The sequence below is a fragment of the Magnolia sinica genome, chromosome 1 (genome assembly GCF_029962835.1).
Source record: "Magnolia sinica isolate HGM2019 chromosome 1, MsV1, whole genome shotgun sequence".
Taxonomy (NCBI): Eukaryota; Viridiplantae; Streptophyta; class Magnoliopsida; order Magnoliales; family Magnoliaceae; genus Magnolia; species Magnolia sinica.
In genome coordinates this window covers 114,525,770-114,539,365 of record NC_080573.1, presented here as the reverse complement: position 1 = coordinate 114,539,365, position 13,596 = coordinate 114,525,770, and the positions used below count along the sequence as shown (strand labels likewise).

Below are 13,596 nucleotides of genomic sequence, written 5' to 3'. Positions count from 1 at the left end.
ATCTTCTCTCCTCCAAAAGCACAAAATGCTAATAGATTTTTTGAAGGGGTGTTATTTCATTCTCCGGATGAGCATGAGACTTGATACATAGGCACTTAGAAATTGTGTATTTCACATATTGATTCAAATTATGGAACCAATTGCTACTAACCTACAATCCTAAAATTGGATTGGCTGCAGATTCCTAACCTGTGATTCATGGGCACTTGTTTGTTGAAATAGGACCATTTGATATTCTTTATTTTTAACCACCCTATAAATATCCACCAATTTGATATCATTTTTGTTTATGATGCATCCAAAACTAGGACCTATAATTTGGAGAGTTCAATTTGATTTACTTGTATGCCACATATGTACTTTTTTAAGTATTTCTATTAGAGTGAATAGTGTGCAATGTAGTGTGTGGCCCTTTGGACTATCTAACAATTTCGTCATTATTTTTATTATAAATAATAGAGGAGAGAGGGGAAAAGCACTAACCTATAATCTTAGCAAATTATCAATTTCTTGATGCCTTCAAGGTTTTCTCCTTTAGGGAAGATCCCACTATTTTGTTTATTTCATGGCAGTCAAGACCTTCCAAATTGCTGACCCATTTTTGGATGGAGCGTACTAAATAATTACACTAAATGGATTATGGAAACCATTTGGTTTTTAATTTGCAATTTGGACTACTGGCTATTTTACTCTTAATTATCCATTTAATAAGCATCAATTGGAAGGTTAGGAATTCTTGTCCAGTTCTCCTTCCACATCAAACATTACATGTGTGAAGTTCACCTAGAGAACTCACATGTGTCTCCGTGGCCCTATTCTAAAACTGTAGTATAGTCCCATCTATTTTGTTCATTTGAGATAGATTAGGAAGAGATCCTATAGCTTGAATGATCATAATTAACATTAATTCTTCAATTATCAACAACAAGTGATTTAGATAATCCTAGTCATAGAATTTGTATTTTTTTCTTTCTAAAAACTTGATAATATTTAAATATTATTGATCTTAGGTTAATTAAGTTTAAATATGAATATTTAAAAATTTCCATCCCACTATGTTTTAAAACTCCTAACAAAAAGATCATCCTTCAGGTAGAAGATTTTCCTATACTTGACTGGAAGACATAATATTGAGCATGCTTTCCTAAAGAAACATTTGCATTTCCTCTATGATAAATCTCCATTCATGGAAAATGATATCTGATGTAGGGAAATTAGACTGACCAAGGAAAAGAGGTTAGGTCGGAACCTTATACACCTCATCAGATCGGATGATGACGCGTACGACTAAAGGCTTGCCCTTCGACTCTTGACCAAGTATGATACGAGGTCGAGCTCGGTTGATCGACAGTAGGTCGGAAGATATGATGACTCACCTGTCACCAAGAGGGGCACAACTCCCGCATCCTAGATTGGCATGATCTCAAGTCGGTATGATCCCAGGTCGGCACAATTCTCCTTCCACTAGATCTAACTTGGCCTCAATAGTATCCGCGCGAGATCCTAGCCGAAAATCTAGGGGAGTATGTAACATAAAGATCCACCTGGGATTCTAGCCGAAAATCCAAGGAGATTCTCCCACTACATATGGAGCCCAAGTCCTGCTATAATTCACTCTTGCTAAATAGAGAGATCTCCTCCATGCCACTGCCTCTCTTCACCTATAAATAGGAGCGTCTCCTATAATGAAAGGTATGTACAATCTTTAGCCCAAAATCCCTTAACTCGACTAGACCCAGATCCCTTACCTGACTTAGGCATCGAAGGGTCCCCTGCACTAGCCAGGGTCTCCTTTATCTGTTCGTTGTGTAGGTACGTGAAGGCCCAAGGAAGGCTAACTAGATTTCTACATCAACAATATCCTTGATCGCATGCTTGCCGGTCCACTCTTACACACGATGCAGTACATTGGCCAATCCGCAATATTGACAATGAACTTATATTTGGTTTCTTATATATCTAAATAGGTGACCACCATGATATCAACCATCACACTCAGCCCGAGTATCAAAGTTTTTCATTTCAAACATCCACTAAATGTTCACTAATCAGATATATAGTTAGGTAATCAAATTAGTGCAATATTTAGTTTCTGATCCAACATCACGTTTACAATTTCTTAGTGTCCATGTATCAACCATCACACTCATCCATAACATCAAAGCTTTTCTCCCACAATAAACTAAATGTATCAAGCTCAAACTACAAGTAATTTCAATGCACCATAAACCTTTCTCCAAACCATTTACATAAATCAACCACTAATTATAGAAAATAGTAACAAACAACCCCATTTCTTGAATATGATAAACCATGGATTTAAGACCACGAATTGGGCGAACTCATCTAGTCTCGATTTCCTACTCACCTGAGTCGGAGGTGAGGTGAATCGCTCCTCACATCCAACTCGATTTCCTACTCACCTGAGTCGGGGGTGAGGTGAATCGCTCCTCACCTCCGACTCAACCGAGTTAGGGTGATCCATGGTGTCGAACTGGATTAGGTTGGAGAGACGATGTCACATCCAACTCGATAATCCATGTGATAAACAAAATATCTAATTTTTCTACATGCACCCAAAGCCATAAAAACATAAACATCTAACAATCCCAATGCTAAGATGGGTCTCGATTTTATCTATCTACTTGGAATGGGAGTATTAGTTATCCTTATTACTACAATCAAAACCCATGATTCTATCAAGAATATCAATGAGCAATTGATGATGTGTGAGCTGAGGGAAGTGGCCTTCTCCTTCAATGATCTCAAGAGATCCTTTCAGTTTCTTGTGCATGTAGTGGCATACACACATAGGTACCGCAAAATCATTAGTAGTCTGGATTATGGTGCATGGAACTATGATTTTCTCAAGGACATCTCTATGGTCACTCAAGAATATGGTTTTGGCTACTGAGAGTGCTACATCAGGCTTCATACTCTGCAAGCTTTTTCCAAACTTCTCTATGGACGGTGGATCACTGGGCCCCACACCAAGGGTAGCAAAGCTCATGGCCCATGACTGGAAATTGCATTCTATGTTGGAGAGGATGTTTTCCACGACTGAGATGTCAAAACCTCCTTCATAGTCTTCTGAATTCAGGTACCTACCAAATCAATGAACAAGGTCACGTGCATGAGAGATGCTGTTGGTGTCTAACCGTTAAAATAAATAAATAAATAAAATCAACGGTAAGAAAATGCATGCTTTTGGGTGCAGGTCTTTTGCTATAGCCCATCTGCCGGACGGTCCAGATTTGTAGATGTGTACACTGATTTTTCATTTTTTATTGGTAGGGAGAGTTTGATGTGTGGTCCAAGATGGATGATCTTGGTGTATGTCTTAACGGTCAGATTGGTTTGCACACATTGATCCTAGCCGTCAAATTGATTGGCCACAGAGAAGGGCTCGGCATGTAAAAACGTCAACAATCGTAGATCTATGAATGTCCACTGATCTGATGATTTCGAGCAACCATGCCTACAACTTTAAGGCCGAGGCCCATTGATTGGACAGTTGAGATGGTTTACACGTCCATTCACCTCATTATCCCAGGATGAACGCTATTTGCCGCAGTGCATGTGCACGAGCCAAAATCAAGCGTCCCATGTGTATATACATAACATGCATGTGTACGATCGGAACCGTCCATTTCCTAACCTAAAATCAGTCTTCTGTACCCATCAAATTAGGCTAGATATGTACATTTATTCTGATCAGTTGGTCGTCCATTTTCTCACCGTCCATTTTCTACAAACCTGTGACCCACCTGTTGAGTGAAACAGCTGAATTGTTGCCTAATAAACGTTGCACATGGGGCCCACCTGGAAAACAGAGTTCCATCTCAGCACTTGTGTTTAACCGTTCAGATGCGTGGATACAAATAGCATCCTGTTTTTCCCCGGATCTTAAGGTCTTGGAGACGACAAGCAACTATAGAAAACGCCCATAAAGCTGGGAAGAGATCTTTGACTGGTGACCGTCCATTGCAGATAGGACAGATAAAACCCGAAAAATCAGGACAAGATCTCTGGGCCAAACTTAAATACAGAAAGCCTCAATTATTTTGGACTTGAAAAAGAAACGAAAAAGAAACATAGGCCGGACACTTCATTAATGATAGTGTGCCATTATTTTAAAGGTGGTCGTCCACCACACGTGTGGGATAGATGGACCACAGCTTAGAGTAGTCTTTTCAAGTCTTTTAGATTTTTAGTGGTTACCAATTTAGGATTTTGAGAACTTTATGGTTATCTATTTATTTATTTAAAATTTTTCAAAATTTTCAAAATTTTAAAGATTTTTGAAATATTTTTTTAATACTCTATTGGAAACTTTGTGTATCTGGATGATGTTTGAAACTATAGTTTCTCTGAGTGGTAATAACCCTGTGAACGGTTTGGATGGCATATAAAGATCATGGTCGACTCCAGGAAGGTTTCAACGGTGGAAATTTCTGTTCTAACTGTTTCGCGTGGTGTGGCGCATCTGAGTTTTGGATCTTCTTGATTTTTGTTTTCCAATCTATTATGGCCTTTCGAAACTGATGGACGGAGTGGATTTTTCACGGGCATCTCTGTGGGCCCCACATAGCTTCCGACCACAGAAACTGCCCCCTGGCCTGGGGTCACAGACAGGTCGCGTCCGTGAGGACTGAGTAGTCACCATCATTTTAAAAATGGATTCAAACCGAGCCTTCTTAAAAAAAAAAAAAACGTAGCATCCTATAAAAACGTGGTGCATGCATGCCATCTATCTAACTGTAAGGATAAGGGAGTTATAATACTCGGGCAGCGTACTACACTTGATACTCAGTCACTCAAAAAATGTACACGTTAACTCAAGTTAAACTGACTAAATTGTGAACACACGGTGACTTAATTCGTCACAGTCCCAAAATCAAAGTGGTCAAATCATGTAGATTTGTTTGCTGAAATAGGGCCATTTGCCATATTTCATTTTAACCGTCAGATATATGTACATCTGTACAATGGTCAGATAATCAAATAAAAGTAGTTTTCGTTCATAATTGAATTAGTTATTTCGACTCATTTGTATGCCATGTATGCAATTCATAATATATTTTTAAGTGCATGCATGTCATCCATCACACTTTATCAGAGTATCAAAGTTTTTTATTGAGTTCCACACCCATTTGGTGCTTCCATCATCAGACCGTTCATCGGTTACCTTATGTGCGATGGTGCCAGACCGAACGCACCTGCACACATCAGGTTATCCTAGCTGTTGAATTGGTTGCTCCTAAACGAATGGCTAAAAAGATTCAGAGGGTGGGCCCAATACATGCACTTAATTATTCACCATCAAAAGAATGTCTATGCACTATACTGGGAATGGACGGTGGATGATCTATGGCCCACCTCATAATAGCATATATATGGCCTATACAACTGATCATGTGTATTATCATAATATAAGAGTCAAAGTATTAAAATGCATTAAATATTAGAAATCAAGAAAAGAAACAAAACACATGCAGTGCTACTAACATACGGTGCAATAACGGTTGAAAACACATGAAATGGTGTATGGTATGGATCCGACACTTGCGGGTTTGTGGGACCCGAATGTTATCCCATGGCCCACAAAATAACTCCTTATATATACAAGCTGGCCAGCACAGATCCTCCCAGCTGGATCAAGAAGGACAGTTCATCATATCCTATATATGCGACGTGACAGGTGGGGGCAGTGGATCCAGCCTGTTCATCTGGTGGGTCCCTCTGTAAATGGCCCATGGTTGAAAATCACTCTAAAATAACAACCCTCAAGGGTCTGTTTGAATGTGGGCCACCCATGATGTTCTAGAGTCACTGCTAAAGTTGTCACGTGTCAGTTATTAGGTAAGAAAGCCCGACGGAGAAAATCTCATGTTGCTGGCCCATTCTATCAAACCATATGGTGATCCACACCGTTCATCTAGAAGGCCCCACTGTATATGGACTACACAGTGAGATTGAGTCATACAGAGCTTTTTGGACCGTTGTTTCTAAGTCACCTTTAAAGGCTGCGGTCTCTGATGTAAAAAGATCTTTTCGGTGGGACTCATGTGGGACTTTCGAGATGAACCGTCCGTGGCATCACGTACTAATCTTGCTGTGTAGAACCATGTGGACAGCAAATACACCGTTACTAGATAGTCAACCAAGTTCTTTTGACCGTCCATTTTGTTTTTGCAAGTTCTCTAAAACGAGGGCTACAACCATCCAACTAGTGGTCCATCGTGGAATATGGCCCTTCAAATTGGGTCCCTATACGATTATCGGCTCAGATTTCATTCACATTTGCCATGTGTACTAAAAGAGAGAAGTGACAAACATTCTATGTTTCTCCTCCAGTTTTCATCCAAGATAGTCAAGAGTCAATCCCACGAGATATGTCTTTTCATCTAGTAAGAGAAGCTTTTGGACGCGGCCAGAGTATGATTGTTCATACACATGCACCCAGAGATTATACTAAATGTTTACACGTAACTAAAATCAACCGTCAAATTAGACTTGTTCTAAATATTAAATCGATCTTATATCCTACCTTGCAGATCATGGACATCTATAATGGTTAGAATAAAATTCAGTTAACGGTGTTTAATAAAAAAATGATATCCACTAATCACATCAAGGATCGTACAATCAACCTGACTCTGGACTTAGATCTATCTATAGTGAGTCCCATGATTTGAACGGTTTTGATTAATTTGCATGTGAAATATTTTGGTCTCCTTTGAGCATGGAAAAGGTGGTACTATGCGACATATGTACTTGGCCGGTTTCTTCTCACTGTCTACTCTGGTTTTCATACCAAACAAGTGGCTCCCATTTCTTCAACGGTCTTTAAAGATCAATTTTAAGGCTTGATTCAAAAAAATTAGGAGATATAAATCTTATGTGGACCACACCATGCGAAAACAATTGAGATTGAATGTCCACCGTTTAAAACCTCCCAGGGCTGATTGTAGTGTTTAATTGACATCCAACATGTTGATTAGTCATAAAGACCTAGATGAAGGGAAAAAAAAAATAAAAATATCGACTTGATCCAAAACTTTTGTGGCCTCTAAGAAGTTTTCAATGGTGGGAATTCAATCAACACTATGTGGTCCACTTGAGATTTTGATCTACCTAATTTTTAGGTTCATACTATAAAATAATATGGGAAAATGGGTGGACGGCATAGATGAAACACATACATCATGGTGGACCCCCACAGAGCACCGACCACTAGCCATTGGCTAGTGGCCGGGTCACTAGCCGATCCATTTCCGTAATCCAGATTGTTAGTCTGTTGGGTCCCACTGTGGATGGAGATTCCACAAAATCTTACTGTGTAGGATCCCAATATTTCAAATTGTGTATAGATAGATGGTTAATAGAGAGATAAGACAACGGTTCGCATCCGACTCAAAAGGTTCCTAATATTAGTGGCTAGATCTTCGAATCTCAGATTTTTGAGGGCCATGCTCAACTATATTGACTTTAAACAGATCAACGGCCTGGATGATCAAATAATAGCCTTTCGTTTCTTAATTAGAAACGCGCGTCCACGGTGCAAAGACGCGCTTACGCTGTACACAGTCATGCAATGCACAGGCCATTTACTACTCACGTTGGGTAAGCAAAGGAACAAGAAACGAAAGACCCGAGGATTTGAAGAATATACTCGGGTTCTTAGTTTAGACAAGTGGGGTCCATGATTCAGTCATCCAGATCAATCTATACTAACCCAACGGTTGATGAACTCTGCCCCAGAAATATCCTCCAATGGGTCGATCCTAACCGTTCGATTTGAGTCCTGCAAATAGACAGTGAAGAGGAGACATGTAGCAACGGTTTGGATAGGACTCTCTGATCCTAGCTATTTTTGATACAGGGACCATAAACAAAGGTGTTTAAGTGACCAATGGTCCCGATCACTGAAAAATGGGCCCCACTTCTCCAAACAAAGAACCCTCATATGCTGTATAATTCCTAGTAAGAAAACGCATGTTAGGCATGAGAAGGGATCTCACGTGCGTGTAAACACGTAAACACGTCCACATGAAAAAATAAAATTACAAAAAATGGAGAAAAGGAAAGTGTAGGGAAAACCCAAATAGAATAATAATTAAAATTCAAAAAATAAATATTAAAAATATAAAAATGAGAGAGAGAGAGAGAGAGAGAGAGAGAGAGAGAGAGAGAGAGAGAGAGAGAGAGAGAGAGAGAGAGAGAGAGAGTTTTTACCTAGGAGAAGCTCCAAGGAGAACAAGCCTCTGAAAGAGCTCAGGCCTTTTAATGGAGGCAATGCATCCGATCATGCCAGACATGGAATGACCGACGAACACGAAGCTCTTCAAGTTCATCTCATCAACGAGAGATATGAGATCGTTGGAGAAAGCATCAAAAGAGGAATACTTCACGGCATCGAAGCTGTTTGGATTGCTTGCTGCACCTGAAAAATTCCAGTCGAACACTAGAACTTGGTATCTCTGAGCTAGGTTTGGTAGGATTTTCTCCCAAATGGATTGGTCTCCACCAAAACCATGTGCTAGAATAATCATTTTCTCCCCAGAACCGACGATTTTCGCATTCATGGCGGCAGAAATACCATTTTCCAGCATCACCATATTGAGAGAGAGAGAGAGAGAGAGAGAGAGAGAGAGAGAGAGAGAGAGAGAGAGAGAGGACAAAAGGAGTGGAGATGGATTCTAGGGCTTGGCATGCATCGGCTATATAAGAGAAAAATGGGGTTGAGATTATATTAATTAATATAAAGAAATTATTATTTTATTAAAAAAGGATATTCTAAAGTGTATAAAATTGCCCACGTTTTGTTGTGATATTTACTATTATGGACTTCTGTGGGACGCGGATTGGTTAGTGATCCTGCCACTAGCCAATGGCTAGTGGTTGGTGCTCTGTGGGCCCCACCATGATGTATGTGTTTCATCTACTCCGTCCATCCATTTTTCCATATCATTTTACGGAATGATTCGAAAAATGAGGTAGATATAAATCTCCACACCATAGGAAACAGTGTTGATTGAACGCCCACCATTAAAAACTTCTTGGGGACCACAAAAGTTCTGGGTAAAGCTGATTTTTGATTTTTTCTCTTCATCCATGTCTATATGACCTAATCAACAAGTTGGATGTCAAATAAACATTACAGTGGACCTAGAGGGTTTTTAACGGTGGACATTCAATTACTATTATTTTTTTGCGTTGTGGTTCACTTGAGATTTAGATCTGCCTCATTTTTTGGATCAATCCAAAACTTATCAGAAAAAAATGAATGGACGGTGTGGATAAAACATATACATCATGGTGGGGCCGAAAGAGCATCGACCACTAGCCATCACGCATATTTGAGTAAATTGAAGAGAATTCCAAGTTTCCCAACGTAAAACATTGCGTGCGCTCAGTGCGTATGGAGTGCATCGTGCGCACTACCACTACCATCCAACAATCGTCGGTGAGAATGTGGGTCCCACATATCTGGCCCAGTTGAGTGTTTTGCCATTTTTGCATTAGAGGCAGTGGTTCGGCCAGCGGCTCTTCATGTGAAGGGGTGGAATAGTTCATCAGGTAAGGTAGAGGTGCATTAAAAATGTTGGTCCCTTATCATTCATGTCAAACTTCATTACGAATAAATGAGCTGTTGGTAGAGAAAAAACTCAAACGGTTACAAATTCAATATAAATGTGTGGCCCATTTGATGTGTATACTACTCTATTCACAGTACGCCCTACCTTAGTGAATGGTTCAGATCTCTTATATGTATTCCATATGGAAACAGATTGGCTGGTGTACCACACACCACCTACCTGGTTATTATATCCACACTGTTCATCCATTTGTTTAAAAAAGATTATTCTAGAGCATGAGACGAAAAATGAGTAATTTCAAAAGCTTAAGTAGACCACATCACAAATAGAAGTGGGAAAATGATTAACACCATTAAAATATTCGTAGGGCCCACCATATCGTTTATTTTCCATCCAATATATTTATAAAGTCACATAGACCGGGATGGAGAGGAAAAATAAATATCATATTGATCTAAAACTTCTGTGATCTCTGAAAGGGTTTCAATGGTAGATGTTCAATCTCCCACTGCTTTTTACAGTGTGGTCCACTTGATCTTGGAATCTGTCTTATTTTCTTGTCTCAAGACCAATGTCGAGCTCACCAAATGGACAGACGGTTTGGATATAACACATACCTTATGATGGGACCCACAGAACTTGGTGATGTCAACACACTAGCCAGATTGGTGGTGGTGGTGTGGTACACCAGCCAATCCGCTTCCATTCCATATGCATAGATTTCTGACACGTACGCCTCTTTGCATTATCTTTCTAGGTGCGGATCATCTGCGTCGAAAGCACAAGCAGAAATTCCACTGCCGGCTTCTCATTGGTCCACGTCATCTGCAGTGAGTCACCTCGTATAACATCGAATTTCTCTCCCCGGCAGATTACCTGCTACAAAACGCTACTTTTAACTGTGTGACTTCTCTGAACCGACCATTATTTTTGTGTTAGATCAGACCGCACATCAAATTTCCAGATAATTTTAGAGCATGAGCTCAAAATTGAGGTACATCCAAAGCTCAAGTAGACCACACTACTAAAAGTACCGGGAATTGAACAAACTATCATCGAAAACTTACTACGGCCAACCATAGGGCTTATTTGCCATCTAACATGTTCACAATGTGATATGGGTCACGGACACTATCATGTCTAAGATGGACTAGAGAAGGCTTGATCAGAGGTGGAAGTCATTAAACTGTCAAAACCTTAAAACAGGCATATCTCGCAAACTGAAATGAGTTATTTGACGTATCATATATAATTTTCAGATAGGACGAGCTACTTTAGCCAATCAACCCGGTTATGCCAAGTTTCCCACGCAAATTTACGAGATTCAAAGTGCTTAGAATGATTAGGAGAATAATGTGGTCAAGTCAAATAAGACACTTACTATTTATAGTAAGTTATGAATTTTAGGGAGTTTTAGTTGTAGTTAGATTATGAAACTTCTTCCAAGGTTTGGTATACCTACTTAAAGAGTTGTAAATTCACTTTTAATTATCTATCAATTAATTTACAAATTTTCATAATATTATTTCTATTTTCTTGCTTTTTCCTCGTGGATTTAAGAAGTCTATGTGAGGAGTTCAGAAAAACTTTGTGGATTCAAAGTATCCTTGAGTAAAATGGTGATCGACCTCATCATGTTCATCCCTACGTCACATGGTCACCCATACCTGGATGAATGTAAAACACAAATATCGACTTAATCATAGCTTTCTATAGTCCTAAGAAGCTTTCAACGATAGCGCCAATTCTTACTGTTTCATGTAGTGTAGTCCACTTGAGCTTTGCATCTGCATTGTTTTTAAGCTCATATCCTAAGATGATCTAAAAAAAATGGATGAACATTGTGGACCTAAGAAATATATCATCATGGGGCCCACGTAAATTTCACAGGTCAAGAAATTCCATTGCTTGGATGCAAGAAATACATCATCGTGTGGGCCACATAAATTTCACACGTTAAGAAATTTCATTGCTTATTGAAGAGAGAAGAAGACCAAAATTTTGACATGTAAAACTTCTGTGGGCCCATCCTGATGTATGTATTAGATCCACACCATCCATCCATTTTTCCATACCTTGTAGGGCATGAGGCCGAGAACGAGGCATATCCAAGGCTCAAGTAAGCCACAATAGGAAGTAGTCGAAATTGGATGTTTATCATTGAAAGCTTCCTGGGGGTTATAGAAGGCTTTGATCAAGCTGATATTTGTGTTTTCCTTTCATTCAGATCTATGTGATCTTATGAAGAGGTTATATGGCAAATAAACCTCACAGTGGACCCTAAAAAGGTTTCAACATTAGTAATTCAATCACTGCTACTTTTTATGGTGTGGTCCACTTGAGTTTTAGATGAATCTCATTTTTGGGCTCATTCTCTATACTAATATGGAAAAATTAATGAATGGTGTGGATATACACATAAATCATGGTGGGGCCAGATAAGTTTCACACCATAAAAGTTGGATTGTGTAGTACGCAATACATTTGTGAGGGAAAAGCTCGATGTGTTCTGTGAGCTACTGTCATTGATAATGATATTGAAAATTTTCTCATGGTGGTTAAACCAAATAATAGATTTATTTTTGAAATTCAAAATTTAAATAAAAATTCAAAAAAAAAAAATCATTCTTCTCTCCAAAACAATTTTAAAAATTTTGTGAAAAAAAATGTGGTTTTCATTTGTCCCACATCGCCTCAAGTGCAGTGATCTATTCACCCAATCTATATAAACTAGACCTCCTATGTCCATATCAATCATTAGAAATCCGATCAATCTTTTCTATAAGAACAAATCTCTCTTTTCTTGAACAAGTTAGTAACATACAAAGTTCTTGACTTCACTAAGACCTGCGTTTGATTATTCATTGAGTCTGCCAAAGATAATGATTGCGTTAGCCGAGTTCCTAAGGTGGTTCTTTCGTGATTGATGCACACTTGACCAAATAAAGCTTTTCATATACGAAGCAATTTGCTGGCAACCAGTCATCGATCTCTAATCTGAGAGGAGAGGGGACGAATTATGCTTTAAGAAAAGCATATCTGATACATGCTTCAGTCTGATTCAAAGCAATTTTTCTAATTTAATTCTTAGTACCCAAATTCTTTATTTCGAAATATTTTTCCAACAAATGACATAGACCAATGAGAACTCATACCTTCGTCGCACATTATACGCACTTTATTTTTCTACCATCTTTGAATTTTATTTCATTATTTTAACATCCAAAGAAAGTGTTGGAGAGAGAGAGACAGAGAAGCCCAAACCTTTTGAATGACACCTGTGATGCTAGTTGCCAAATCGAATGATCCATTCTTTTATACAATTAGGGACGAGTCATTGTGTAAAAATCACGCTAATTGGATGATCATAAACATCTGATGATCAGTACATGAAAAATGGACGATGAAGATTGAATAGAAAAACAAACTAGATCCAACAATCGCCTTGAACCATTCGTTCGATAGATCTCACTTTGTGTTGCTCGTGATTCTAAAGTAGCACTTTAGTTGAATGATTATAACCATGTGATTTATGGCTTGTAAAAGATGAATGGTTGTAACAAGTTGGCCTTCTTTCATAAGGTTAGGATAATCTAGTCAGTGTGATTCTCGCCCACTCTGTGATACTATTGATTCAACCATCCCAATTGATGATTGGGCATCCCGTATATGATTATAAAGCTTGGGATATTGCTAATGTGGCCATGAAGGTAGGGAGGTTAGCAAAACCTTTTATATATGGGTGGCCCATGGCAATGTGTGTGGGATCCAATCTGTCCATCATAAGCATTGTGCATTTTAGATTCCCTCACCCAAAAAGCTGATTTGATAAATATATATTTCATGGGCTACGGTGTAAAAGTCATAGTAATCATATGATCAAATCCATCAACAATGGATCTTCTCTCATAGAAAACTCCATTATTTAAGCCATGAATGGTACGGTTAAGATTATCTAATAAAAGTTATTCTTTAAAACCATAAGCAATCCATG

General features: G+C 38.8%; 1 protein-coding gene and 1 long non-coding RNA gene across 2 annotated transcripts; both read right to left on the bottom strand.

Moving 5' to 3' along the window:
* Positions 1–2,191: 2,191 nt before the first annotated feature.
* On the bottom strand, positions 2,192–8,683 carry LOC131254832 (strigolactone esterase D14). The gene is made up of 2 exons (XM_058255542.1): positions 8,239–8,683; positions 2,192–3,104 (listed from the first exon to the last, which is right to left on the bottom strand). The coding sequence occupies exons 1-2, from the start codon at positions 8,619–8,621 to the stop codon at positions 2,660–2,662; spliced, it is 828 nt and encodes a 275-aa protein (XP_058111525.1). The 5' UTR covers positions 8,622–8,683; the 3' UTR covers positions 2,192–2,659.
* Positions 3,322–4,905, bottom strand: LOC131254841 (uncharacterized). The gene is made up of 2 exons (XR_009175961.1): positions 3,823–4,905; positions 3,322–3,767 (listed from the first exon to the last, which is right to left on the bottom strand). It is a non-coding gene; the product is annotated as an uncharacterized LOC131254841 (long non-coding RNA).
* Positions 8,684–13,596: the final 4,913 nt, after the last annotated feature.

Excerpts from the sequence above, each read along its gene's own strand:
- LOC131254832 (XM_058255542.1), bottom strand. The coding sequence starts at position 8,621 with ATGGTGATGCTGGAAAATGGTATTTCTGCCGCCATGAATGCGAAAATC. Across the intron at positions 3,105-8,238 it reads CTCCTTGGAGCTTCTCCTAG|GTACCTGAATTCAGAAGACT; the intron begins GTAAAAACTCTC and ends TTGATTTGGTAG.